Here is a 25762-nt window from a genome sequence, read left to right on the forward strand (position 1 = left end):
AAAAAGAAGGGACTTGTTCTCGCTCGTTTGTTCTCTTTCACTTAGAATGCTGCATGTGCACATAAAATCCTGGAAACGGAGGGGGGGGGGGGGGGGGGGGGGGGGATTGGTAAAGTTAGTTGTTAATCAGCTCCTCACATCAAAGCCATGATTGCTGCATAGGAATTGAAACTGTCAAATTATTGTTATCAGGCAGACAGCATCAGATCCTTTCTAGCTTCTATTATCCTGCAGACTTTGAGCCCCGCATTCGCTGATAAAACGGAACACATTTTTTTTTTGCGGCGCACATTTAAATGAAACATCCTCTTGTCTCTTGACTCTATCGTGCCTTATTATTATTTCCCCCCAACCTAAGTATATGCAGGCGAGGGGGAGCTCTATTTTAAAACTGCTAAATTGCACGCCATATTTCAGCGTCAGGTTGGTGATTAACAGCGAGGACGGAAATAACTCCAGCACCTGGTCTCCATCCACCGCGCAACATCTCCTCCACCTGCGATTCATCCACCAAACCGTTTGCACCGGAGAAATCAGGAAACCATCGTCCCCCCGTGAACAAATACTCAACGTGAAATTCTATTATTTATTGCTGGCTAGATTTCGGGGTACGCGCCCAATAAATAAAAAAAACCCTCTTTTTTTTTTTAACGCTAACAGGTGTAATGCAGATTTAAGACTTTGTCCAACAAACTGATTCCGCAAAACTCTGAAAACTTTCCACCCTCAGGAGGAAATTCACTCGGCTTTTCCACTAAATGCGGAGATAAATGTTGTTTGTTGAGCGGGCGGCGCTGGATCTGTGGGGAGCGGGGACACGGCCATGTACGACAAAGGGCACAATTCCTGCAGCGATGCTTCATTTAAGATGGGAAATACATATTAACAGCATTTTCTCTGGATTAACCCAGGAGCCAACAAAGCCCGCACACAAACTAACACACGAGAAAAGGCAATATAACCTTTTTTCCCTGTAAATCTCTCTTTTGGCCGTCTTGCTTTTTTACCGCCGCAATACATTTCATTTCCGAGGCACAAAGGGAACGAAGGAGAGTGAGGGAAATGGAGGGGGCAGGAGCACACCTGCTTTATTATTGGCATTGTGGATGAAGGATACAATCACTGCTGTCATTTCCACAAGACACAGCCAACTAGCACGTATTTTGAAGTGAAAGAGAAGGAGGCGGAGGTGTGAGGGCGCGAGGGAGAGAGGGAGAAAGGCCTGAGAGAAAAAAGAAACAGAGGCAGACGGGCAGACGGGCCAGCGGGCTGACGGAGCCCGAGTGTCAGGGACGGGGACGGGGGGGGGGGGGGGGGGGGGGGGGGGGGGAGAGGGGAAGAAAGCAAGTGGGGTGACATAGACAGTGAAATGAGCAAGTGATAGAAGTGAAGCGAGAGTGAGAGCGGCACTGGAAAGAGAGGGAGGGGCCACCTGAGAGGAATCAAACATGGGCTCCGTGCAACAGAGGCGCGTCGGCAAACGAGCAGTTATGGCGGCCCGCTGGACTTCCCCGGCAGATCGTTTGTGCCGTTTCCCAATCTGTTCGGAGGAGCAGCGCGGGCCCCGCACGGGGGGGGGGGGGGGGGGGACGTGTGAAGGCGTCGAGATGGGATTGCTTAAGACAGATGAAACAAGGTGTTTTTTTGATGCCATCTCGGGCGGACAAAAGCCTGATTTCCTGTTTTGCCTGTGACACAAAGGGACGCTGTGTAGTTTGCCCGAAGCAGTTCAAGCTTTCCACTGTTGTCGGGGCTGCAAATAACTAAACACACGAGAGGTGAAGGTTACGTCGGGGCGGGATCCACACGCGAACACCGGGAAAACATGTGGCACATTTTCTCTCTCTTTTTTTTCAGGGGGGGGGGGGGGGGGGGTATTTCTAATGCTTTACCACCTGTAACAAACAAAGCCGTCGTACAGTTCTCTCATCAGCTCCTTGCATATTTTCCTCTGGCGTGAAAACAACCTTATAAAGTGACGGCTTTGGCTCCGCACCCACTTTACGCTGTTCAGCTGTCCCGGCTCTCTCTACATCCACTTGGACCCCGTGAAAACAATAGCAGCAGAGATCGACGTGTCAGACTTTTGGAATATAGCTTTACATTTTAAAGGCCGCAGAGCAGCCAGGCTCAGGATTTTTACAAGGCAAGTTGACTCACCGGGGAAATAAGGGAGCAATGGAGGGGGGAATGAAGGAATTTTTAGGCGGCGATGGGATACGTCTCACTCTTTGGTCCGTGTACACACACACACACACACACACAACACACACACACGTGCGCACGCTCAGAAATCATACCATGTGCCGCAGAAGAGCAGGCGGTGAGAAAATGGAAGCTAAATATAAAGTGACACGATGCGTTCCCCAGGTCATTCGCAGGGGGCCCCCGCACCAAATCACACAGCTCCACGGCGTGTTTATCACACGTGAGCCCCCCCCCCCCCCAACAAGTCTCACAAAGACAAATGATAAAGATAGCCCCAAATAAGCATGCCTTGTCTTTTATAGAATCGCTGACGGGGGGGGGGGGGGGGGGACGAGGAGACGCAATGACATCGAGTTGGCTCAGATGCCGGGGCATTCTTATGGGTCTCTTTGTGCCTCAACTCAGCATCCTGGCAGGGGACATTAGTAACAAAAAAGCTTTTTAATGTTGAAATGAAAATTTTAATGAGGCCCTGTTGCCTCTCCTCTCCGAGTCTTTAAGAGCCCTCTAAATCATTAAAACTTGCTCTTTCTTTGATTTCAAGGGTCATTTGAAGAAATAAGGCAGCCTTAAGTGGCCCTCAGACCAGAAGTGGCCTATATGCCAAAGACCGCAAATGAATGTAGCCTAATGCCTTTTAATTTGCATTCATCTTTAAAACACAGAAGAGCCATCTCAAAGTTATAATAGGCTGAGATGGCAGTTGGGGGCCCTCTAGTCATTAGTAGCAATGCGGCTCCTCTGAAATGAAGGCCTCTCTCATCTTGTTTTAACTTAAGCCCATTACAACACGGATACATTAGCCGGCTGTCCATCGCCTGTTTGTCGGCATGCACCATTTCCCGTCTGTGGTTTTTGCCCGCATGTGTTCGCGAGTGTGCACGGAGCCACCTCCTTCTCCCCCCCCCCCCCCCCGCGCCCCCCCTGTGTGAGGAGAACACATGCGGCGTCGACGTTCAGCGAGCACACGCATGAAGAATAGAAAAAAGAAAGGAAAGAGAAAACGAAGGGGGACCTTTCGGAGGAGACGACATGCATTGTTTGTTTAATCACGTGTTATGAGATGACTCCCTGTAATTATGTTGTCATCTGGCCCGCTTCAACACAGCAGAACTGGGCCGACGCCGCCGCATGCCTCGCTCCCTCGCTCATAATTCCACACTTCAAGCTTTAACGGTCAAAAGCGAGAAGTTCTCTCTCTCTCGCTCTCTCTCTCTCTCTCTCTCTCTCTCTCTCTCTCTCTCTTTCTTTTCTTCTTTCTGTCTTTCATCTTTATTTATTTTTGTAATTACACACACCGCCGTGTAGCGACTGAGACCCTTGTCTTTTTTTTGGAGCACTCACACAAAGCCCATTTGACAGGCGCTGTGTGTCAACTCCCGGTGCCTCTGAGCGCGGGGCAACAGATGAGCAGTTTTTACATATATTGAACTGATGAGACAGCAAATAGCCGCGTGTCCGATTAAACACAGCAACATGGCTCCTCTTTTACTTTCTCGTATTCCTGCCGTCCTCTTTTAATTGTGCTCCACGTCTCCTTCTCCTCTCTGTTCTATTTCCTTGCCATTCTTTCCCCCTCTTTCTTTATCTGTCTCTGTTCTGTGTGCGTCTGTGTGGTGTGTGTGTGTGTGTGTGTGTCTCTCTCTCTCTGTTTCCCCCTTTTTGCTCTCTCTGCAAGGATAGGTGGTGTGTGTCTGTGAAAAACCGAACATCTCCAGTGAAATTGGTTTTCTGTGGAGAAACTGATGGATCACTTTGTGTTCCTGACGGGAGTAGGGATTGTTTATGCCATGCGGACAAATACACTTATCCGCACACACACACACACTGAAAAACAAACAGACACACACTCTCATATACACACTCACGCACACATGTATGCAGGGGTGAGAGGTAATCTAGATTGGGTGTAATCTAGATTGTCGCATTCCCAACAATAAATTATGGATTTAGAGGCAACAGCTGCAGCAGCCTTCCTCTTACCCTACATTTCCAAAGCATGCACACACACACACACACGCACACATACACACGCACACACATATTAGCAAAATACAAATAATACAATTTTTAAGACAGATAAGTAAGTTGGTGCTATTGACGTGCAGCGACCCTGCATCTATGATTTCTTCCCACATATCTTCAAATGGTTGTATTATTCATTATATGGATGTTAATATTAATCTTTAGTGCAATACACATTAAAAAATGTTAGTTTCTTGTTATGTGATTGTGTTGTGAAAAGCCACCGTTTTATTCAACGAATTGAAAAGTCAAATGCAGGATTTAAACCCATTTTCCTCCTGAGCTGTGTTATTATCACCATTTCTTTCACTTCAGCAACCTCCATAATGACAAGATAGAAATTATTCCATTACCAGTCTCTCCTCCTCCTCTCCTTTCACAAACATGCACATTTCACCGTCTCGTTCCGACATCGAAGGTGGCGTGAACACAAAAGGGTTAAATTTCCCATCATGCACATGAGGCGCTCGCTCACATGTATACGTGCACACGGGCTGTAGGACATTCACAAGCATGTGGAGCAACATTTCAAATCAAAACAAAACCTCATTTTGACCATAATGTCCCGACGCTCTCCCCTGACCCTTCCACTGCTTTTTCAATTCCCATAATGTTTCATGTGCTGCTGCTCTCCAAAGAGACATGATGCCCTTCAGCACAGACACACACATCAAACGCACAAAATCATTGATTTTTTTTTTTTTTTTTTACAAAAGCTTTATAAACGCCTTTAATAATGATAAACACAGGGAGTGATAAAAATCGTGCAAAACAAATATACAAAAAAGCTTCAATAGAGAAATAAAAGAGTTTCGGTATCTAGGAAATATCTCTATTTAGACTTTCTAATTGCTCAAAAACATATGAAGGGTTGTTTAATATTCCTATAACCTAAAAGTTGTGTCTTGCATGAGACCAATCACGCCTCTATAACTGTCCTGTGCAGGCATCATCAAAGCCACCCTTGATTCCACAGAACACGACCGAACAAAGGTGCGAATAAAAAGCCCAAAAATTAGGACTGCTTAACATGTAACTTCTTCCTCAGTCAGCTTGTATTTAAGTGTGTGTTCGGGGAAAAATGTCTTTATTCATTCAGAATCAAATTCATTCCCTTTGTGTGTTTTTCCTTTTCTTTTTTTTTTGTTCCCACTTCTTATCAGCACTCATGCAATAAGTCGAGCGGAGATGGAGCAAATGTATTCCACCCATATGTATGAATGAATGAATACGATTACCAAGTCTTGGATCCTCTCAAGGACAAAGTCCTGTGTGTGTGTCTGTGTGTGAGTGTTTGTGTATTTGTGTTTATTGCTGTTGTAGTTCATTTGAAAACCAGTGTTCACCTACGTCCATGTCTCAGGTTAGGATGAATGCATTCAGCTAAGAATTTGAATGTTGTGAGCATATTCTTATCTTCGTCGTGTGTGTGTGTTTGTGTGTGTGTGTGTGTGTGTGTGTGTGTGTGTGTGTGTGTGTGTGGCTGTGTATGTGTGTGTGTGTGTGTGTGTGTGTGTGTGTGTGTGTGTGTGTGTGCCATTAAAGGTTCATATAGTGTCTGCCTCACTCCAGGACACCATTCTACTTGTTGAACCAAACAATCATAACATTAAAAAAGGTAACCGGCCTGAGTAATGACTTAATTTCTACTTTCAATTACTTTCATGGCTTCACGATACATCTGCCATTAAAACCAGTTTCCACTTTGCAACTCGTGGCTAACCGGCGTACTTCCTCCGCACACACACACACACACACACACACACACACACACACACACACACACACACACACACACACACACACACACACACACACACACACACACACACACACACACACACACACATTCCCGTCTTTCCCCACTCCCCTCCCTCACCTCCTGAGTGGTTGTCACATTCAAATGCAGCCGTTTGCAGGTGACGCACCCAGGAAATGCGGTCCTGTGATTGTGTTGCTCCGTCTTCCTGTGGTGAGGTATAGCCCGAGACTCACCAGAATTACCAACTGAGGGGAGGAAAGAGAGAGAGAGAGAGAGAGAGAGAGCGAAAGAGAGAGAGAGAGAGAGAGAGAGAGGGGTAAAGGGAGGAGAGGTACCATTAAAATGCAAAATCACCACTGCGGTGCGGTGTGCGGCGCCTCGCTCTTTCTCCGAGGCAGCCATCTTATGATGGAACGAGTATGTGTTTGATGGTGTGTGAATGTGTGTCCGTTTCAGCCTGTGTGTGTGTGTGTGTGTGTGTGTGTGTGTGTGGGCGTACATGCGCGTATATATGTCTGTGCGTTTGATAGAGTGTGGAGTCTAGCTGCAGCGAGGAATGGCGAGATGGCGAAGGGTTGGCAGGCAGGTTTGTGTGTGTCTGCGTGTTTGAGTGTGTGTGTGTGTGTGTGTGTGTGAGTGTGTGTGAGGTAGGGGTGATAAATCAGAGCTAGGTAAAGGCTTTTTAATGCAGCGGACTCCTTTCCCAGCCTCCATCTTCTGTCAGGGCTCAGTAAAAGATGAGAGCCCCCTGGGGAACAGTACTAGCCCGCAGCATAGCAGGGCTACGCCGCAGGTCACACACACATACACATACACACACACACACACACAGACACACACACATACACGCGGTGGCCTGACGCATAGTCACTGACTAGGCCTTGTGAATGAGTGAATACATGAATAACTGAATCTATTGAATGAATGAATATATAAATAAAAACTTTCCACAGGAGCCATGTTTATTGATGAACACCCCCGCCCCCCCCCCCCCAACAAATAAATGTGTTTTTCAAATGATTTCCAAACGATTCAGTAAATGATTTATGGCCGCTGATATTGCATTTATATCACAGAAAAATATTTTTTCGGGCGAAAACAGAACGGATATTCGGTTCATTTCTGCCGGTGCTCCACGGGGTCAAACGGCCTTTGTCAATGATGTGCCGCGAGTCTTGAAGCGGCCCCAAGTTTCAAGGGGGCTGGACATGAAAACTATGTGGAATTTGCCAACATCTGACAATACTTAGTCGGCAATATATCTCCTGTCTGATAGAAAAATGTGTTCTGAAGTGCAGATACGGTTTCTTCTCTGGCATACCTTTTTAATTTGACTTTGAAAGAAAACACACCGGGGCTCCCGCCCGCTAGACAATCGCGGCTCTGACGTCTGGCTGTTGTGTAAGCCCTGTGCGGGATGGGGCAGAGAGGACTCCAGCAGCTTGGCGCGGGACACGAGCACAAACACTCGAGAACATAATACTTGACAACGAGCCCAGAGTGTCAGCGGAGGGGCCCGACGCAGAGAAACTCTGGCGTGTGTTTTGAAGAGGGTGAAAGCAGAGCCTGTAAAAAATGCCAGAGGGCTGAGTCTAAATTAGAATTTCTGAACACATGAGGCCCCAATTTATGTCAAATTTTCCCCCCCCCCCCGTGAAAATTTGTCTTTATTAAACCATGTAGCGAGGAGGAGGGCACTGCGCCGCGGCCAAACCACAGATCTAGAAAAACTGATGGTCGACAAAAAAAGTGGTCTTATTTCTAGGATTTAGTTGAGACAGGGGGTGGGGGGGGGGGGGGAGTCATCATATAATAACGTCAGACAGAAGAAGGCTGCATTTTTCTATATTATGCCACGCTACACTTGACCCTGCTCTAACAGGGTCAGTCATAGTATGCATATATATTAATTTGGCGGGTGCGACAGGAATAGGAATGCATAATGTAGTTGACATGGTCCCCAGCTGGAGCAATCCTCTTAACCCTGGCGTAATGCTCTCCATGTTAAGCTCAAGAACCACCCGTGAATTGAAAATAAAAAAATTGAAAATAGGACAAATTGGGAAACGTACAAACGCCAGAGAAAACAGCCTACACCACATTCTGATATAGTCTTTAGAGACGGGAGGACTTTTGTATCATTGAGTTTCCGAACCCCATGATGTACGACTGAACAACATCATACTCCGAGTTTTCTTTCTCTGGTCACAACCGCACGTTTTGTGGGTTTTTGAAGCTTCCGGTCGCACTCTACTCTGTGTTGACACTAGCGGGCTAATGTGTGTGTACGTGCGCGCGTGGTTACCCTCCTTTCTCGGTGCGCGCGTGCCACCGTGCGTCTGTTTGGCCCGAGCGGGTTGATGCCGGTCGACGCTGATCGGCTCCAGGAGTCGAGAACCTTCACACGCGGGTATCCATGGCAACCGCAAAAAAATGATATTCCTTCCTTTCCCCGGCGAGCTGGAGATTCCAAGATGCTGAAATGCACAAATACATTGTCATTACCCAGCAGCCCTCATACTTAACAGGGTAAGGCTCCCCCCCCCCACCCCCCCCATTGCCTGCTGTTCTCATTGTTCGCTGCGTTGCCTACACATGTAATTTAGAAATTCCTCTTGTTACATTTTCCAGACAGAAACTCCATATTATACTTACGTACAGGCAGGGGTTGACGCTTCCTTCTGTTTGCCCGCAAGAGGCTGATTTATTGAAAATTCCAGCCAGGGTTATTATTATTAGATCTCTGTTCTACATTCGTACACATTTATATTGTGTTCGCAACGTGTTTTCTGAGATTTGTAAAATTAGATTAAGTCGATAAAATGGAGTAATTGTCACGCAGGAAGGAACGTTGTCGAGTTTTTGTGACACTTTACATGTGCTTGGTTGTGTTTGGTCGCCCGTGTGGACCGAGGGCCGTGCAGTGGCAGTGATTGACATGTGATGGGGAATAAAGCTCTGTTCTTCTCCACCCGTCTGCCTCTGTCACCGCTGACAACTTCTGGTTGATTGCACAATGATCAGAACCACATTTATGGAAATGAGTCTGTGGCTTTCAGATGCCAAAATACACAAGTAAATATCAGTGCATGGTATTGTTTTGTACAAAAAGGCGTAATAAAAATGTAATTAGGGAAACAAAATAGAGACACAAAGACGTTTTTTTACAGACTACAACTAACTTTATAAAACTGAATACAAACCACTTTTTAACATTTCGATATTCTAATAACCATGACCCATAACCTTGAATACATTCACATTCACTGGTGCAACTTTCTGACAAGTTTACCAGAGTAACCTCAAATGTTTTGCACTCTACAAATGAAACTTATTTTTCTAACTACCCTGTGATTGACCGTATTGTACCGTTGGTGCACGAGTGCCCGAGACAACACATGCCTCTGTTTTCATCTCTTTGAGGGGAAGTCGGAATAAGCACATTGTGTCCCGCACGACATTCCTGAACAAGCAGAGGTTCAACCACATTTGCAGAAGTTATCAAAACTTTCAAAGAGCTCAGCTGGCGCCATAAGCCACAGGAAATTCACTGGGACATCTGGAGGGATGTGTGCAGATTATTGCTCATTTAGTCTGTTCTAGACATCAGTGGGGCGGCGGACTGAGATGGCCGAATGCACGCACAGACGGGAAGATGTGCACACACACACACACACACACACACAAACAAGGCTTTGGTCGATCTTACCCCAGGCTCAGCGCGACGCACCTGCCTGTAATCCTCCCGTGATGCCCTCGCTGCTCCTGTCCCGGGCCTCGTCCAATCGAAGGACAGGTCAGGTAAAGTTTGCTTCCGTCTGTTTAGCCCTGCGTTAGAGTGAGGAGATGCGAAATATTAAATATTAAATATGCTGACAGAACACGCTCGGCTCGGTGTTTTCATTTGATGCCTTCTTTAATAACTTGCCACGTTTTATAACACTGCAATTTAATGTTCAGACTTTTGGGGCGTTCTTGAAAAAATGTGTGTCCCTGAGGCTTCAGGGAAAAAAACCATGATGGGATTTTTCAGATCAGACAGTTTTATAATGTATGCAATAGAAAAATAGGTAGGTAGAACATTTGAAAACTGGATTAAGAGCAGTACGTGCTTAAAATAATTTTAAAGGTGGAAAATATGGACAAATACATAGATACGATTTAAAACATTCCCTGCATTAAAACATAGTCGTGTGTTTTTCTTGATCTTTGTATTTACGTGGATCACAAAATAGTCTGGGTCTTGCAAACAAAAAAGAAAAGACCAAATTCCACCTATTCCCAAACCAGTGACTTTCCGTCTCTCTCAAGTTGTGAAATTCAACCAGACAAAACCTCAGCACCATGATAAAAAGCCAGGAAATCAACTTCCTTATTTTGGGTGTGATTGATTGTCCCCCTGACCCGTTAGACTGAAGAGGTGGTTAAGAAGAGGAGGCAGACGGATATAATTGGGCCCGGTGGTATCCAAAGCCCGGCAGGTGTTGAGGGAACTCTCCCAGCACCGGTACCTGCGGAGACTGCAGCCGTGAACTCCAGCACACCGAGGGTTCTCCCTACCTGGGAGGAATTTTTTTGGGGTGTTTTGTGTTTGAGCAGGTCTTTTATTGAATAGATGAAATATGAGAGATGCTTGTAACTCCTATTGACATATTGGACGTGCCACAAGAAAAACACACACAGGTGTCAAGAATCCTCGGAGGTGGCAACAAATAGCCGCATTTTTTTTTTGTGTGTGTGTTTACTTTGTGTTTTCTTGGCATGGATATAATGTCATTCGCTGCTTGAAAAGGGAAAGCTGTTGGAGATATCTCCCATTTCAAAAGGGACGCACTTTCTCCCTCCTCTTGCAAAGTAGCTAAAAGCTTTTGCGCCATTAGCACAAGGATCGGTAGATGGAATCCTGAGCCCAGGTGTTTGTGCTCTTTAGTTTCATTAGAGATGCATCGGGCTTCCTGCGTCCTTCCAGCCATTTCAAATGAAGAGGTAAAAGCCAGGCAGGAGCTTAAATGAACATTCTTTCCCCGAGAAAAATATGCACGCACAAATCAAAGCCATTGTACTATCCTTATTAGTATCTGCAAGCCAAGGGCTCTGTTCCAATTAAAGAATACCACGGATGGACCATTCAACAAGCATGCACACAAACGAACCTACAATAGGTACAGTAAAGTACCCGGTATTACACGGCCCAGAGAAAGAGCTTTTTACTTTAAAAACTATTTAATCAGGAAAATCAACGCCTCACATCAAAGACATGGAGATGAGGGACAGGCGGATAAAGAGGCTCATCAAAGAAGCAGATCTAGTTAGGGATTCAACGCCCTAATTCCCTTTCTCTTAAAACCTTCGTCGGAGGGGGCACAGGGCCAATTTGCTCCCTAAATGGCTGCGTGTGAACGTGCAGATTGCTTTGCATAGCCGCTGGGAACCAGGGCTTCTTCCTCTTTTTCTTCTCCACACGGAACCTGTGAATTAGAAGAGATCCAAAGACAGATAGGCTTAGCGGAGCCTGAGCTACCTTCCTTAAGTCTGCAGCGCCCTTCCAACTTCCAACTAATTCAATCCACGGGCCTAACTCAATTAATAGACTTTAATGCACCGTTTCTTCTTTATCTGCTGCCTTTCCTGGGGATTGGGGGACCTGGGGTTGTGCAGTAATATCTGCAAAAGGGTTTGGATTGGGAGTCTGTCTGAGTGTTAAGACGATGTCCCAGTGGCGTGGAGGTCGCTCAGGTGTGCATTCTTACAGCCTGTGTTCGGCAGGAGTTCATATGAGTCACACCCAGAAACTAAATAATGTTAAAATAAAATCAGTATTCTCTGCTGTCAAATTTTAGGGGAGCTAAAACCACAGCTGACCCTTTTCGTATGGTTTGGTGTTTCGGTCTTTGCCAGGGATTGACTGGCAAAATGAACTGTACCATCCAGACACCCTTAAGGGGAGGGACATTGTCAGTTCCCCACCATTCACAAGAAATATGTGTAAAGGGTTATCTGGATCCTCGGCTCTTAATCAGTTTGGCCCTTCCCAAAGCCAATTCACCTTCTACTTCATCTCACACTTCTTACTGGATTTGAATATGGAGAAAAATCGGAAAACCCTTTTTATTAAGGGAAGATGCATTCACAGGACAAAGGCATATTGTTACTGTCGACTGTAGTAACTTGGGGTCGAGCCGAGGGAACCACTGACGCTAATGAACTAGTTTCTATAATATTAGGGTATTGAGGAAGGGCCGTAAGTGTGGCTCCAGTACGTCATTGGGCTATGATGTCTCACCAAAAGGAATTAAACATTATATTTACTTAATCTAGATATATCAACTGGTCCCACAAACCTGGGTTGAGTTAAAGGTAAAATCCTAGAGATGTAATAATTACTCTGTAACTCGCTCTACTTTAGTTTTTCTCCTTCTTCCTCTCTCCTGTCTCAGGTGGACATGATGAGTGAATACCCTTACGGGGGGCAGCAGAGTAGGAGCTCTCTCTCCGTCATAGAGCACAATTTCTGTTGTTGCGATTTTTCGTTTCCTTTAGAGGTAAGGATCTGGTATCGTCCAGTTTTGTTTTAAGTTAGTTGCTCACTAATAGGGGGGAATGTTTCTGGATCTGACTGCCTACTGTGGTTGGATCCAGATCTTGACGTTACAAACTTTTTGGCCAGGCCTCTACAGTCCCAGAATTTAATTAGAGATTGAGGCCGTAACATACTTCCTGCTATTATGAATATTTTTCCACATTAAACAGCACTTACTACAACTATGCTGAATTTACCAAACATGTTGAAATAATTCAACACAGTTTTATTTAATTTACTAGTTCTTTTTTTTCTAACAAGCAAAATCTATTTATTAACAAATCTCTGAGTTTCTCCTTAACCTGACGTTGTGGGACTCATCTTGTCATTAATGTAATGCAGAGCATAACATATTGACATCCAGTCTTCCCCATCTCAGCCTCTATATGCATTGTATTGGCATCATTAGTCAAAATGTCCTTGATGTGAGAAAGGAGCTCAGAGAATCCATGTGATGAGCTTTATGTTTTTTACATAATGTCAAACCAATCCAAGATTGTAACCCCCCACCTCCCAAGGTGTACATTTTATTTATTATTTTATTTTTAAATCAAAGAAAATGTGTATGTATGTGCAAGATACAATTAATCAATCTTGGACTTGCATTACCACCAAGGCCGTACAGTGTTTTTGTGGCAGAAATAAAGATCACAACGGTCAGCCGCACCGGCCCGACTACCCAGCATGCTCTTCAGGGCATTCGTGCAACATAATGAGGACAAATATTTCATGCTTTATCCCCTCCGCCCAACAGTAACATTAACCTCATCTGAGTGCGAGTGTGTGTATACGTCTCTCTGAGCCAGTAGATCTGAGACCAGCCCTCCGCGATAGGCTTTCTATCACGCCCGCAGTTCCGATTGATCGTCTCAGCAATCAGCAATTAAGCCCTAGTGATGAGAGCAGGGGAGAGGGGGTGAGGAGAGGAGGAGAGGTGGGAGGTAAGCCTCCACCCCCCCCCCCCCTCGAAACACCCGCCACCCCTCACTCTTCTCTTGTCAGCCCAGGAAAGGCTTCACTCAGCTGGGGTGCGTTTGGCCTGGGGCTGGGCTCACTGGTGGAGGTTAACTCCAGCATAAATAAGCATCTTTGGACTCATTACAGGGATTAGAGAGTAATTCGCCTGCGAGGAAGGAGACGACTGCCAGGGTTTTGGTACAGTTTACTACAGTCTTATAGGGGCGAGGGCCCTGGAGATTACAGAGGGAGAGAGATGGAAAGGCAGCAAAAGAGAGAAAGGCCAAGGGAAACGAGAGGCTGGCTGTCAAGTCGGTGCATGTGTGTATGTGTGTGTGAGTCAATCCAAGCCCCCGGCTGCCCCCTTGATCTTGAGCATGTTGGGGTGCTGTGAAAACGGATAATGGGAGTTAGAACGACCGGGCCTGTCGAGAGAGAAGTGTGCTGATTGTTATAACTTTCCCTCATCTTTCTCCCCTTCACTTAACTAAACAAACACCCAAGAGGTGGCACTCTATCAATTTTAATGATGTTGAAATACAATTTAGGCACAAAATACACAACAAATGCTAATTTGGCAATGATGAGAGGCATCAGAAATTCCTCCCATTATTTATTCAGCTGACTTTCTGCATTTTTCATCAGAACAAATATTCCCATTTCAACAAACACACACACACACACACACACACACTCACACACAGAGCCAATTTGGAGCATAAATCAACACGTTCGCTCATCAAATATATGCTCTGTGTGGTTCTCTGTAGTCTGTCCAGTGCAGCAAAGACAAATAGTTCTGTCCAAAGTCCGGCTGGAGAAACAGAAGGGCCAGAGGATTGTCAATATATGCACGCATGCATTAAACATAGCAGGTCGATGTGTGTTCAGGAAGGCACAGACATCATAAAGACTGAAGTCCAGTCATAAACTCATCTGCGACGACCTTGTCAATCTGAGGGCTGCTCATAGATCAGGCGCCGCAAAATATTTTTTATTCGTGTTTTTAATATAGTTCTGTCCAGGGATAAATTAACCAAAATATTGTTAACGCTAAGATTTTAAGATTATTCTGAAATAGGCGATTGAGAAAGTTCCCTGAATTAAGTTTGGACAGCTATGGGATTAAAAAAACACTATTTTATTTCAGTTTCACGTCGGTGCAATTTCAAAAATAAACTCTTCTCCGTATCATAGCCTGCCAATCACCTCCTCCTCCATCCTGACCGGCTCCAGTTGCCCGGCATCTGCACCACATTTGGGACAGGTGAGGCAAGCGTCTGCAATGCTGTGGCTTTTTATGCAGTAGTAGCAGAAGACATGCCGGCAACCCACAGTATGTGGCATCGTGGGCCACTCTCCGCACAGGCCACACTCCTTCCACACCCCTTGCTCTTCTTTCCCTCCATCCCCAGTGGCCCTTTCTCCCCCGAAAACAAGTGAAGACACCTTTGCCTTCAGTTTCCCCGTATTGATCAGCGGCAGCAGGAAGATGAGGAACTCAGCGAAGCCGTGCCACATCAGCTCTCGGTTCATGTACTGGTAGTCTATGTCCCGGTGCACACTGGCCTTGCTGAAAACCGCCTGAGCTCCCGTGATCCTTTCAGCCAGGACAGGATGGCGACCTTTCCTCAGGAACACAAGGAAGTTGAGGAGACCTGCAAGCTGGGCAAGGCTAGAAACAAGTGCCAGGCAAGTACGGAGACCCCGTTGGAGGAAACCACTGTCTTCTCCAGGCCCTCCTGAAGTCAGACCCAAACCCAGCAGCAGGCTATGGGAGCGGTCCTGGAGCCAGCGGGGGCCGGCGGTGAACAGGGCCAGACCCAACTTCTGCCTGCTGGACAGAGGACTGTAACGGGGAGAGGAGGACAGAGTGCTGTGGTAGTGCAGGCTGAGTAAAGACTGGCCCACGGTGGTGCTGCTGGAATAAAGTGTGAACCTCCACACGAGCAGATGGAGCAGAGCCCTCAGCTCAGGCTCCAGAGGCGTGAGCAGGCCGGGGCGGCAGTTCTGGAAGCACTGGGAGAACTGGGTCCATACCAGCTGCTCGAGGGCAGAGTCGAGCTCGAGGGCATCCAGCTGAGTGATGCGCAGCACCGGGGTCTGCGGCTCGGCATCAGTTTCTGGAGCAGAGCTTCCAGCTGTCCTCTCCTGGTTGTCCCCGTTTTCCAAACCTGCTGGAAAAATACAGGACAAAGAGGTTTTTTTTCAGGTGACCGTAATTTTGGAGTTTATAGAATCGAGAACGGAGACAAAGCATTTTCTCGAAAACTGCCAATAGTAAAATACAAAAATGTCTGATGACCTTATTATATAACTTAAAATATAAGTAAAGCCATACCCGGTCTATTGAAGTTATGAACAAAATAAACATGGGTGCAGAACTATTAAGAGGACAGCTCGGTTGTTGGGAGGAATGAGGCCCCTCGGGGTGAAGCCCATCCTGTTAGGAAGGCTCTTTTCTTTATACATAGGAACGGAAATCACTTTTCACATGTAAAACCCGTCCTTAATGCAACCTTTGAGCGGCGCAATGCAGTAGAGCAGGGGGTCTTAGACTGCTCTCTCTGGTTTATAAACACACACACACACACACCAAGAGACAGACACACACACACACAGAGGAGGCGAAGCCCAGGGGCTCCTGGTGCCTGCTCCCTCTGGAGATAGGGGTGTGTGTACAAATCACATCACTAGGGATTAGGCTAACGGCACAGTCTCTGGTACACCGTAAACATCTGCCAAATGTGGAACAATTTTCTTCCCCCCCAGAGTCGCCTCCATATGGGATCTCGCCATTGTGACGGCGGGACCACTGGGGCCTCGACTGCTCACAGTTCCCCCCGGTTTTATCTGGCCTTTTCCTCAAATGAAACGCTTTAAGGAGTGGAAGACTAACTAACACAGGGGAGAGACAGAGCACCAGGGCCACAGAGAGGCCCCCTTTCTGACAGTGGCTTGTGTGTCTCGCTGAACAGGATTTGTCACGAGGCTTTAAAGGAGATTTCAGCTGGGTAAATATGGCAGTTTTGACTGAAAGCGAGATGATGGTCACTTTAGACATATCTCGAGGAGGTAGGGGAAAAAAAAATAACATTATAATACATATGGTGGCAATGCTTGGGTTTACTGCGGTGCGTGGAACCATCTGTGCATTCATGATGTTTCAATAGAGCGCCGTCCAAATAAATTAGAATTAGCAAATGAATGAAAAAAAGGGTGAATTCACTCGGAAGTAAGCAGGTGTGACAAATTCATTGAGCTGCATTTGAAATGCTGCCATGTTTAGTGACTAGAACCCTCGCCTGTGATGGAAGTAGAGTTGGGATTTTTTTTTTCTTTTTCAAATAAGACGGAGGTAGACTGCATGTGTACGCTCACCAACAAACAGGCTCCATTTGTTTAGCGTAATCTAAAAGTTTTTTCCTTGATGGGAGAATATGTGCAGATTATATGCCTTTGAGCGTGTATGTGTGTGTGTGTGTGTGTGTGTGACTGTATGTATGTCAAGTGTAGCCTTGATCTATGCAGAGCTCTAATACGGAGCTAAGTTAATCTATCAGTCCATAGTTATACACACACACACACACATAAACACACACACACACACACTGATGCGCACACACACGCAGGTGGTGGAAATCCCCGTCACAGCAGCAGCCCTCTCGGGGAAAGTGAACCCGGGTCCAATATTCTTTTCAAAGCCTTTTATCGAGCAGTTTACAAGTTATGAATGAATATGTTTTATTTGGGCAAACACGGTATTGACAGCCACCTATCAATAGTAATGTGACTATTGTCAAGGGTCTGTCAATATTAATGTAATTATGATGTAGAGGGATCAGAGGGGCCAAGTAACATCTCCTGCCCACTGCCATATCAATAGCTGGGATTGCTATTGACAGCTTCCCTTCAGACTTGCAGCACTTGGCAAATATATAACAAGCAGACACTTCAGTCAATGCCGGGCTGCCTATAAAAATTAAGCATTTGAATTTACAGGGCTTTTACCGTGGACAGCTGGAAATCCATGTTTCTTATGTAATAGTCAAAAGTCACAGTCAATGCCGGTGTTTACAGAGTACCGACACGGTGGGTGTTAGAGGGCAGCCAGCACGGCATTTGCACACAAAAAGTATACAGAGATACGAGCAGACGGGCGCTTCCTCTGATGTATTCACACACACACACACAGACACAGACACACACACACACACACACACACACACACACACACACACACCCCCCCCCTGATGTGATATATCAACTTCATAACTCTCCCGTGGGGTCAGCCAACCGACCGACCCCGGAGACAAAATGCCCTCTCTTGGCGAGTCGGCAGCTGACAACTAACAGAGGCAGGAGGCAAGTTAGAAGAGTTCACTGGAAATCAACCGAAAATGTCCTAAAAGGTCTGAGGTGTCGCTTTTTCTGACAGAGCTGCGGAGAATGCTTTACAAAAACATCTTCCATGGAATATTACAGGGTATTATGATTCAGGTCAGATGAGTGTTTTCTCTCTCTCCCTCTCTCCCCTTGTTACTTTAGCCTGTGCATCTTGTTCAGACAAAGATAGCAAACTGACTCAAGGCTGACTGCCGTAGCTTACAGAGTACAACAACAACAACAACAACAGCAGCAGCAGCAGCAATACCCAATCAAACAGGAAACACAGTGTAACATTGCTTCAAGGCATTTGGGGGCTATGACCAGTGTGAGGAGGGAGAGATGAGGCAACGAAAGTGCACAGAGCATCAGACTGAAGCCTTCCAGCTGCGCCTGGTCCTCTGGAAACTAGACAACGGGCTGTAATGACAGCTACCCAACAGGAAGATGGATCGACGGAGAGACAGAAAAAGAAGACTGACGCTTCAGACAACGTGTCGTGAACAACCCCAGCTGGGAGCTCCGAGCTACTGTCTACTGACACAGTGGAGAAAAGGAACTGGGGGCAAAGAGAGCTGAGGAGGGGGGGGGGGGGGGGGGAAACAGATAAGCGCAAACCTCTCCCTAGGAGCTGACCTTCAGACTGACGGTCACAATAAAGGAGGAGGGAACGTTCCTGAAGCAGACACGTCTCAGCCATACTGAGGTGCGGGCACCCAGGGAAAAGCCTGTAGACAGAGGAAGACTGCACTTTTTTTTCTTGACCTTGGCTTTGGTGTCTAGGGATGGGATGAGGCTGTTTAGGGCAGGGGACTAAAGACTGGGGGATGCAGGAAAGGTGGAGTATCTCGGGGGGATTGCATTTAGCTTTCTCTGCCGCAGACAAATGCTCTGAAGCCGCTCACAGGGCTATCATTCCTCTCCAGTTGGAAACTGTGTGGCCAAACGTCTCGATATAGCTCCTGGTGCGGTGTAGTGCACAAATTCCTGAGCACTTAGCTATGGTTGTTAGCATAATATATTTTCAGAAATAATGCATAAACGTTCACTTGGCTTTCTATGATGCTTGCAGCGAGAAATAGGCAATGTATTGGCAAAGCATGCTGAATTATAACTTTACATTTTCTTCTCATGCTCATGTAAATTAATTTGTGTAAAAGCCGTGGTGGATAGAGCTTATTTCTCTGAGCAGTCCAGTCTCATTTTTTCCCCCTCTCTCTCCCGCCCCCTCACTTTATTGCCCTTCTTTCGCCTGGAACGAGTGCGAGCCTATTAGCCAAGGCCTGCTAATGTCCTCACTATGAAAACGGATGAGAATGTCAGATTTAGAACTTTTAAGACAGTGATGTCATACAGCAGAACCACAGGCATTACAGGGACGCTAAGATTACCCAGGCGGTAACCAGACTAATTGTTATGAGTCTGTTTCATGAAAAATGAATGTGTGCAAATGCACAGAGGGGTCTTCAGGCAGTGTGTGTGCGTGTATGTGTGTGTGTGTGTGTGTCACACACTAATGCGTTATCAAGGCTCTCCTCTCTCTCTAATCACCAAAGACTCCTCCAAGCCATGGGGTAAGGGCCAAGTTAATGCCTGGACGCACAAAAAAATACACATCCGTTACAGCAGCACATCTGACACAGGAAGAAAATGTGCTCTGCTTAATCTGGTTTTCTCAGAAGGTAAATTATTTAAGAGAATTAATTGATTTCACGAGTATGAAGGTTGACTATGCTAAGGCTGTATGAGTAATAAGTACTGGGGTTTGCAAAAAAACAACTTAAAAAGTAATGAAACATTTAGAGGGCAGAGAGGCACAATGAATACAGAGGAAACGGCGGAACTAATAAATGAGAGAACCGAAGTTGTGTCTTTCTTAGGAGTCAATGAGGAGGCGCTGGGGCCTCACCTCATGCAAATAAAATGTGCTATCCTAAGGAATATTTGATCAGCACATCTCTTTGCTTTTCTTTATGCATGAATAAAGTAGTTGTTAATAAAAGAGGGAACATTTTGTCTGTTTTTTAATCTGTGCAGCAACTCAAATGTATTCAGAAGTGACAAAACTTCTAAACTGGCAGGCGCTTTTTTTGGTCTGCTGTAAGGTTTATGAGAATGTGGAGGTCACTGCACGATGGAGGATTTGCTCTGATGGTCAAATCCAAAAAATTCTTAATTTTGTGACTTCCTCTTTTATGTGCATCTCTGACTTTGTTTGGTTAACTGGATTGTTGCTGTGCAGCCCCAATGACATGACGTGTTTTGTTTGATTTACATTTGGAAGTTCAATGCCTTGATTTCCTGTAACAAAGAAATGACTAACCCTCTGTTAATGTTTTGCTTAAATGCAAACATGGAAAAAAAGATACTGTTATACTAGAGAGAACTGAATTATCACAATTAATTTGCAGTGTGGGTGTTCCTTCCTTGTGTATATGTCTACCAGTTCCTATCATTGTGTTACCTATTAACCTGACAAGTAGTACTAAAATTAAAAGGAAACCAAGAGAGAAAATAATGTGACACAGAAAATATTGTGATGACACGTTGGATAATTAATTGTACAAAATATACATTTCTTAATATTTAAAATTGAATACCTTTGACACCATACGTCAGAAAACATAAAACCATTACTTATAGCCCTATGGTGGAATTGTTTCCAAGTTTACAGATAACCCTGCTGCCTTTATCACCCGCCTTCATGTGGAAACTGTATAAAATGACCCTATGACCCCTGAGTAAGATCACAGACCAGTGTAACTTCTATGGCTCCCCTTAAAAAAAAAAAAAATATCATTACACTAAGTGTTTAGCTTCAGAGGCACACAACTATACTTCAATTTGGTGCAATCAGACGCTCCACGTTCTCTTCATAATGCATTGTCTCTTAGTTTATTCCCCCCTCCAGCTCGTGCCAATCAGTCTTTAACAACAACAAAACCCAAATCTGCTCCATTTTGATAATAAGGCAAGAGCATAATGCGATAATCACAGCGGGGGATTAGGTTTTCGGTGGAGTACGTGAGGGCAGCGCAGTCAATGCCACTGGAAGAGAGCGATATAACAGGGAGGCTGATAAGAGGAGAGCAGTGATGATTGGGATGAAAGAAGTGAGGTGAGTCGTCACTTGGAAATCAATGAGATCAACTTCGCCTTGAATCTCAGTGCAGCAGGTTCTTTTGATCCGTGACGCTGATTATTTAGGGGAATAATGGAAGAATGTGCAAGGGAGGAGAACACACTTTAAGAGGGGAAACACACACAGTCAGAGCTTTGCCATCAGAGTAGCAGCTGGTCAATATATATAAATATATATATTTAAGACTCACAGCAGTGGGTCGTTTAAGCCACACACACGCACACACGCACGCACGCACGCACGCACAATAATCCAGTTGATTTTAGATGCACACGTGTAGAAAGACGGGAGTAAACATGGAAGTAGAAAGTAAACACACGAACGAGGAGGCGAACACAAGTCTTTAAATCATTCAAACGAAGCAGACGTGTCGCTTCTCGGCTTCCTGTGTGAATACAGGGGTATTAAATGAATTAATACAGACTTGGCTTGCTTTTAAAACAACCCAGCTCGTATATATTTACCCATTTCTCTCCAGAAGAAGGCAGAGACGCACCAGCTCTCCTCGGACGCAACGACAACAAAACAGTACTTCCGGGTTGTCAAACTGAATGCCCGCCTCGCATGAGAGAGTGACCAATGCTGCGACGGAACGTCACCATTACGAGGCCCGTGGAGCAGATCGACCAATGGGATTCGCGTAGTGCGAACGCAGCGGCAAAGTGCAGGAATGAACGCCGGGGAGAAAACACGTTGACAGTCCGTTGTAGAAACGGCTCATGGAGACCGAGCAGCAGGTGGAGTCACGGCAACTCACAGAAAACAACACAGTTCACGTCATGCACGCACTCAAAACGGCAGAAACCCGCCGTGTACAGGCTGCCCAAAAATGAAGCACAGAGCTGAGGTTCAAACCAGAGAGCAGTGGTACACAGCATTAGCCCGTTAGCCTGTTGACAGGCCAGCTGCAGGGACTTTAATGTCGGGGACTTGTGTGCGAGCATGAGCCAAGAGCCAGAGTCAGGGGAAGCCCGGTGGGGACAGCGGGGTGATGGTTCGAATCTCCCCCGTGGAGAAGCACCAGTCCCCCGGAGTCCTGCGACCGGGACGAGCGACGTGAAGCGGCTCCTGAGCGAGTTCAGGGGACTCCACGAGCAGAGGCTCGAGTGGCTGCAGCTTGACACCGGGTTCACACCGGAGGAGCTACTACAGGTGAGACGCGATACATGAGATCAGACGTAGTATGATACCACGTCGGGGTAGCGTGGCCGAGCGGTCTAAGGCGCTGGATTTAGGCTCCAGTCTCTCTGGAGGCGTGGGTTCGAATCCCACCGCTGCCATTATGGCCATTTACACGGAAGAGTATGTGTTATTCTGGTATTCACACACTCTGGACCGTGGAGCGTCTTGGAACACTAAACAAAGTTTACACTTTATAACTTCTAAGTTTAGTTTTTCTCTTTAAACTAAACTGAATTCATGCTTCTACGATGTAGCCTACGCGTAGACTAGTATGCTAGCAACAAAGTTTTGGCAGACTCGAACAGGGACAAACAGTTAAAGAAACGAACAGGGACAATTTCTTTCTTTTCTTCGCGGCAGTTAAAAAACCAAATAGTAATTGCTCTTCAACATCGCTCAGCGCCAACTCCAACACGACCCGATCTGCTAGTCACCTATCAAACTGGACCCCCGACATCCTGAAGCAGACGATCGGGATTCATTTTCCAGATCCTTGATCAGAAATAAAACCCATTGTTCTTGGTGAGTTCTCAGGATTGGATGGACCCATTGTTTTCTTTTTTCAAGGGTCGAGAAGACCTGAAATAATCTTAACTGCCCAAAATCTAATCTCTTTCTTTGAATTTTGGCATAAAATAAAATAATAAAATCCATCGGACTCAGAGTTTGTTTACGTGATGATTTTTATTGGACGATCAATTTAAAAAATGCATTACAAAAAGAAGGACTTGGTGTTCAAAGACCTGAAATCGAAACACAGTTCTTTTAACGGGGGGAAACTCTGCAGCCTTCAGAGGATCCTGGCTTGTGTTCATGGTTCCAGTCAATAGCATAAATTACAGTTGTTAAAAAAGAAAAATTGAGGACCCCATTCAGACCCAAAGTCTCTTCAGGATGTTGTCTTCTACCGACATCAGTTGCCATTAAGTTATCATCCATCCAATACAAATCAAAGAGCATCCTGCTCACAGTGACTCGGACATCAGGAGATGACCTCTGTCGTGTCAGACAAATGACAGCAGGAAGCACAGGGGTGCTTTCATAAAGCCACAGCACTTGTAACAGGTGGCCAATTGCATTACGTGTCCATCCGAGCGGCAGAGATCGGGAACACAAATCCACCCTCGTATTTAAAAAAGAAAGGTTTCTAATCATCAGGATTGTCATGTGACATCATTTAGGCGCTGAATGAAGCCTGTGTGAGCCGAGCTTTGCATCAAAGCAAGTGTAACAAGGTTTCGGAGATGGGTTTCGGTTAGCCGGCCCCAGTTGAGGGCCCGCCTAACAAGGTTATGTGTTTCGAACCCAGGAGCTCCCAGGTCCGAAAAGGTTGATGTGCACAGTTAATCAGAAGGCTTGTCCATTGAAAAAGAAGTGGCCATACATCCGTGAGCCAACTGCAGGTTTTATGATGTTAATCCATCCAAGCTGTTTCTCTTATGAGCTATGGCAGTTGCCGAAAATATTCATTTTGGAATTTTATGGCTCCATTTTAATCTTCATACCTCAAGATATATTCTATTCAACCCTAGAATGTGATCTCAGACAGTGTCACATCTACCATCTTTGTAAAATGACTCTCCCTGAAGCAATACAACAGTGTGAAATTATGCGTCAGGGGATTGTATAAACTGCTTGTTGACTTTTTTAGTTTGAGGGGACAGCTGCTTGTGAACAAAGATGCTCCTCCAAGGCAAAATAAACTTAAGTTGCTCTCTCCTTTAACCGAGCTGAAATAATTGTGTGTGTTGGCAACTGCTACGGAACAAGTGCACAAGCAGGTTTATGGCCTGGGTTTGGTCTAGGAAAATAAAATAATGTTTTTAGTTTGACAACCGTCTCAAACAATACCCCAGTGCAGATAGTTAACCATTTGTATTTAGAATGAGTTAAAATTGACCACAGCAGACATTAAAGTTGGTGTAAATGTTATGTATAAGTATGGTTAACTGTTGGTTCAGAATGATTAACCATGATTATGGTTAACAGCAGTGGATCTTTCCACCACCACAGTAACAGATAGTTGTCTTCAGATGTGTGTGTTCTTTTCCCTAAGTCAGAGAATCACAACCTTTCCAGTGGGACTATTGACTCCCCTTCCATTGAATCTCCCTTTTAAATGAGAGTCTCCATCTCAGTGGGAATACCCTAAAGACACGAGGGTTAGATACAGCTAAATAAAACATACATTTTCAGATTCTGTTTTGCTGATTGTCTCGGGAGCTCTAATGTTTCCCCTGTGAGGCCCTGCTCTTTCACTTGTGTGTCTGTCAAAGTGATACATGACATCACTTTGAGTAATGTTGAAGCTTGGGAAAAATTATGTATTAATTTCAAAAACACAGATTTGACAGGTGAGAGTATAACATTATGATATACTGTATTTACACCTCAGCCTCATGTAACCATGTTGATACTGAAATAAATTCCCAATATAGGGATTTATTGCATATTTTGATTTAGTTATTGCACAGTGAAAAATGTTATAGAGAAATTTTGTGGGTGATTCATGGGTTCATTGTTTGATTTCCACACTGTAGACCCAGATCTCTGTCCCCACCCTTACTTGATTAATTAATCCAACTAGTTTAGTTGCCGAAGCATAACTATAAATTTGTGTCTTTTGATCTATTTGCGATCAGTGGATATTATAGGAAAAATAAAGAAAACTTTGTCACTGAGCATTTTACATGTTTCTTGTTAATACTGTTGATGAAACTTTAGAAAATTAGTTTCCACTCAAAGCATAAAAACTAGAATGTCTACATCAAACAAACGGACAGTGTTGAAATCATAATCTTCTTATGATTTCAACACGGCCTTATGTTGCACAGCTATTTGTGATGCACAGATTACGTGATTTTGTTTGTCCTTGATTTGTTAGTCTTGTAGAAAAGACCACCTTCTTCTTCTGCTGTCAGCTTGTTAAAATGCAGTAAATAAAACACATTTTGATCCTGCTGTGCTGTTGTTCCTTCAGAAGAAAGAGGACCTCCTGCAGACCTACGTGAATGACCTCACAGACCAGAACCAGGTGCTGGTTCAGACCATTGAGGAACTACAGTTGGAAGCTGACCACAACCTTTCTGAATCGGTGATGAGGCTGTGTACCTCTGATGCTAGACTTGATGTAAATTTTTTTAAATATTTTTATATTGATAGATTTTTGTGTCGTCAAGAAATAAACTAATGCTGTAGAGGTATGGAATATATTTAGAGGGATATTACCCAGAAACTACGACACAAAAAATATAATTGTACATGCCTATAACAATAATATTGTGATATGCACAGTTTATTTTGAGGCACGCACGTGACTCTCGTTCGGTTAGCTAGAACATAAATATTTTAGTATATTAATTAATTATAAGCTCTAGAAAAAGTAAAAGACAAATCAGGGTAATTTTTTGTATGTTAGCAACATGGATGCAAAACCACCTTTTTTTCCTCCAGCATTTATACAAATAAATGTAGCTACATATCACCTTCCTGTTTAACCAGGGACATTTATTTGTTCTTC

General features: G+C 45.1%; 1 protein-coding gene and 1 non-coding gene across 3 annotated transcripts; one reads left to right on the forward strand and one right to left on the reverse strand.

Moving 5' to 3' along the window:
- Positions 1–14039: 14039 nt before the first annotated feature.
- Positions 14040–21649, reverse strand: pex2 (peroxisomal biogenesis factor 2). Of its 2 annotated transcripts, none has more exons than XM_062379848.1 (2): positions 21525–21649; positions 14040–15709 (listed from the first exon to the last, which is right to left on the reverse strand). In XM_062379848.1, exons 1-2 carry the CDS (start codon positions 21526–21528, stop codon positions 14724–14726), a joined length of 990 nt encoding a protein of 329 aa, XP_062235832.1. In that variant the 5' UTR covers positions 21529–21649; the 3' UTR covers positions 14040–14723. The 2 variants fall into 2 exon arrangements, with proteins under 2 accessions (XP_062235832.1, XP_062235833.1); XM_062379849.1 differs by having other exon boundaries at positions 14040–15706; positions 21525–21594.
- Positions 21650–22258: 609 nt separating this feature from the next.
- Positions 22259–22340, forward strand: trnal-uag (transfer RNA leucine (anticodon UAG)). The gene has a single exon. It is a non-coding gene; the product is annotated as a tRNA-Leu (tRNA).
- The last annotated feature ends 3422 nt before the right edge of the window (positions 22341–25762 follow it).

This window comes from Platichthys flesus, chromosome 21 (genome assembly GCF_949316205.1).
Source record: "Platichthys flesus chromosome 21, fPlaFle2.1, whole genome shotgun sequence".
NCBI classification, from domain to species: Eukaryota; Metazoa; Chordata; class Actinopteri; order Pleuronectiformes; family Pleuronectidae; genus Platichthys; species Platichthys flesus.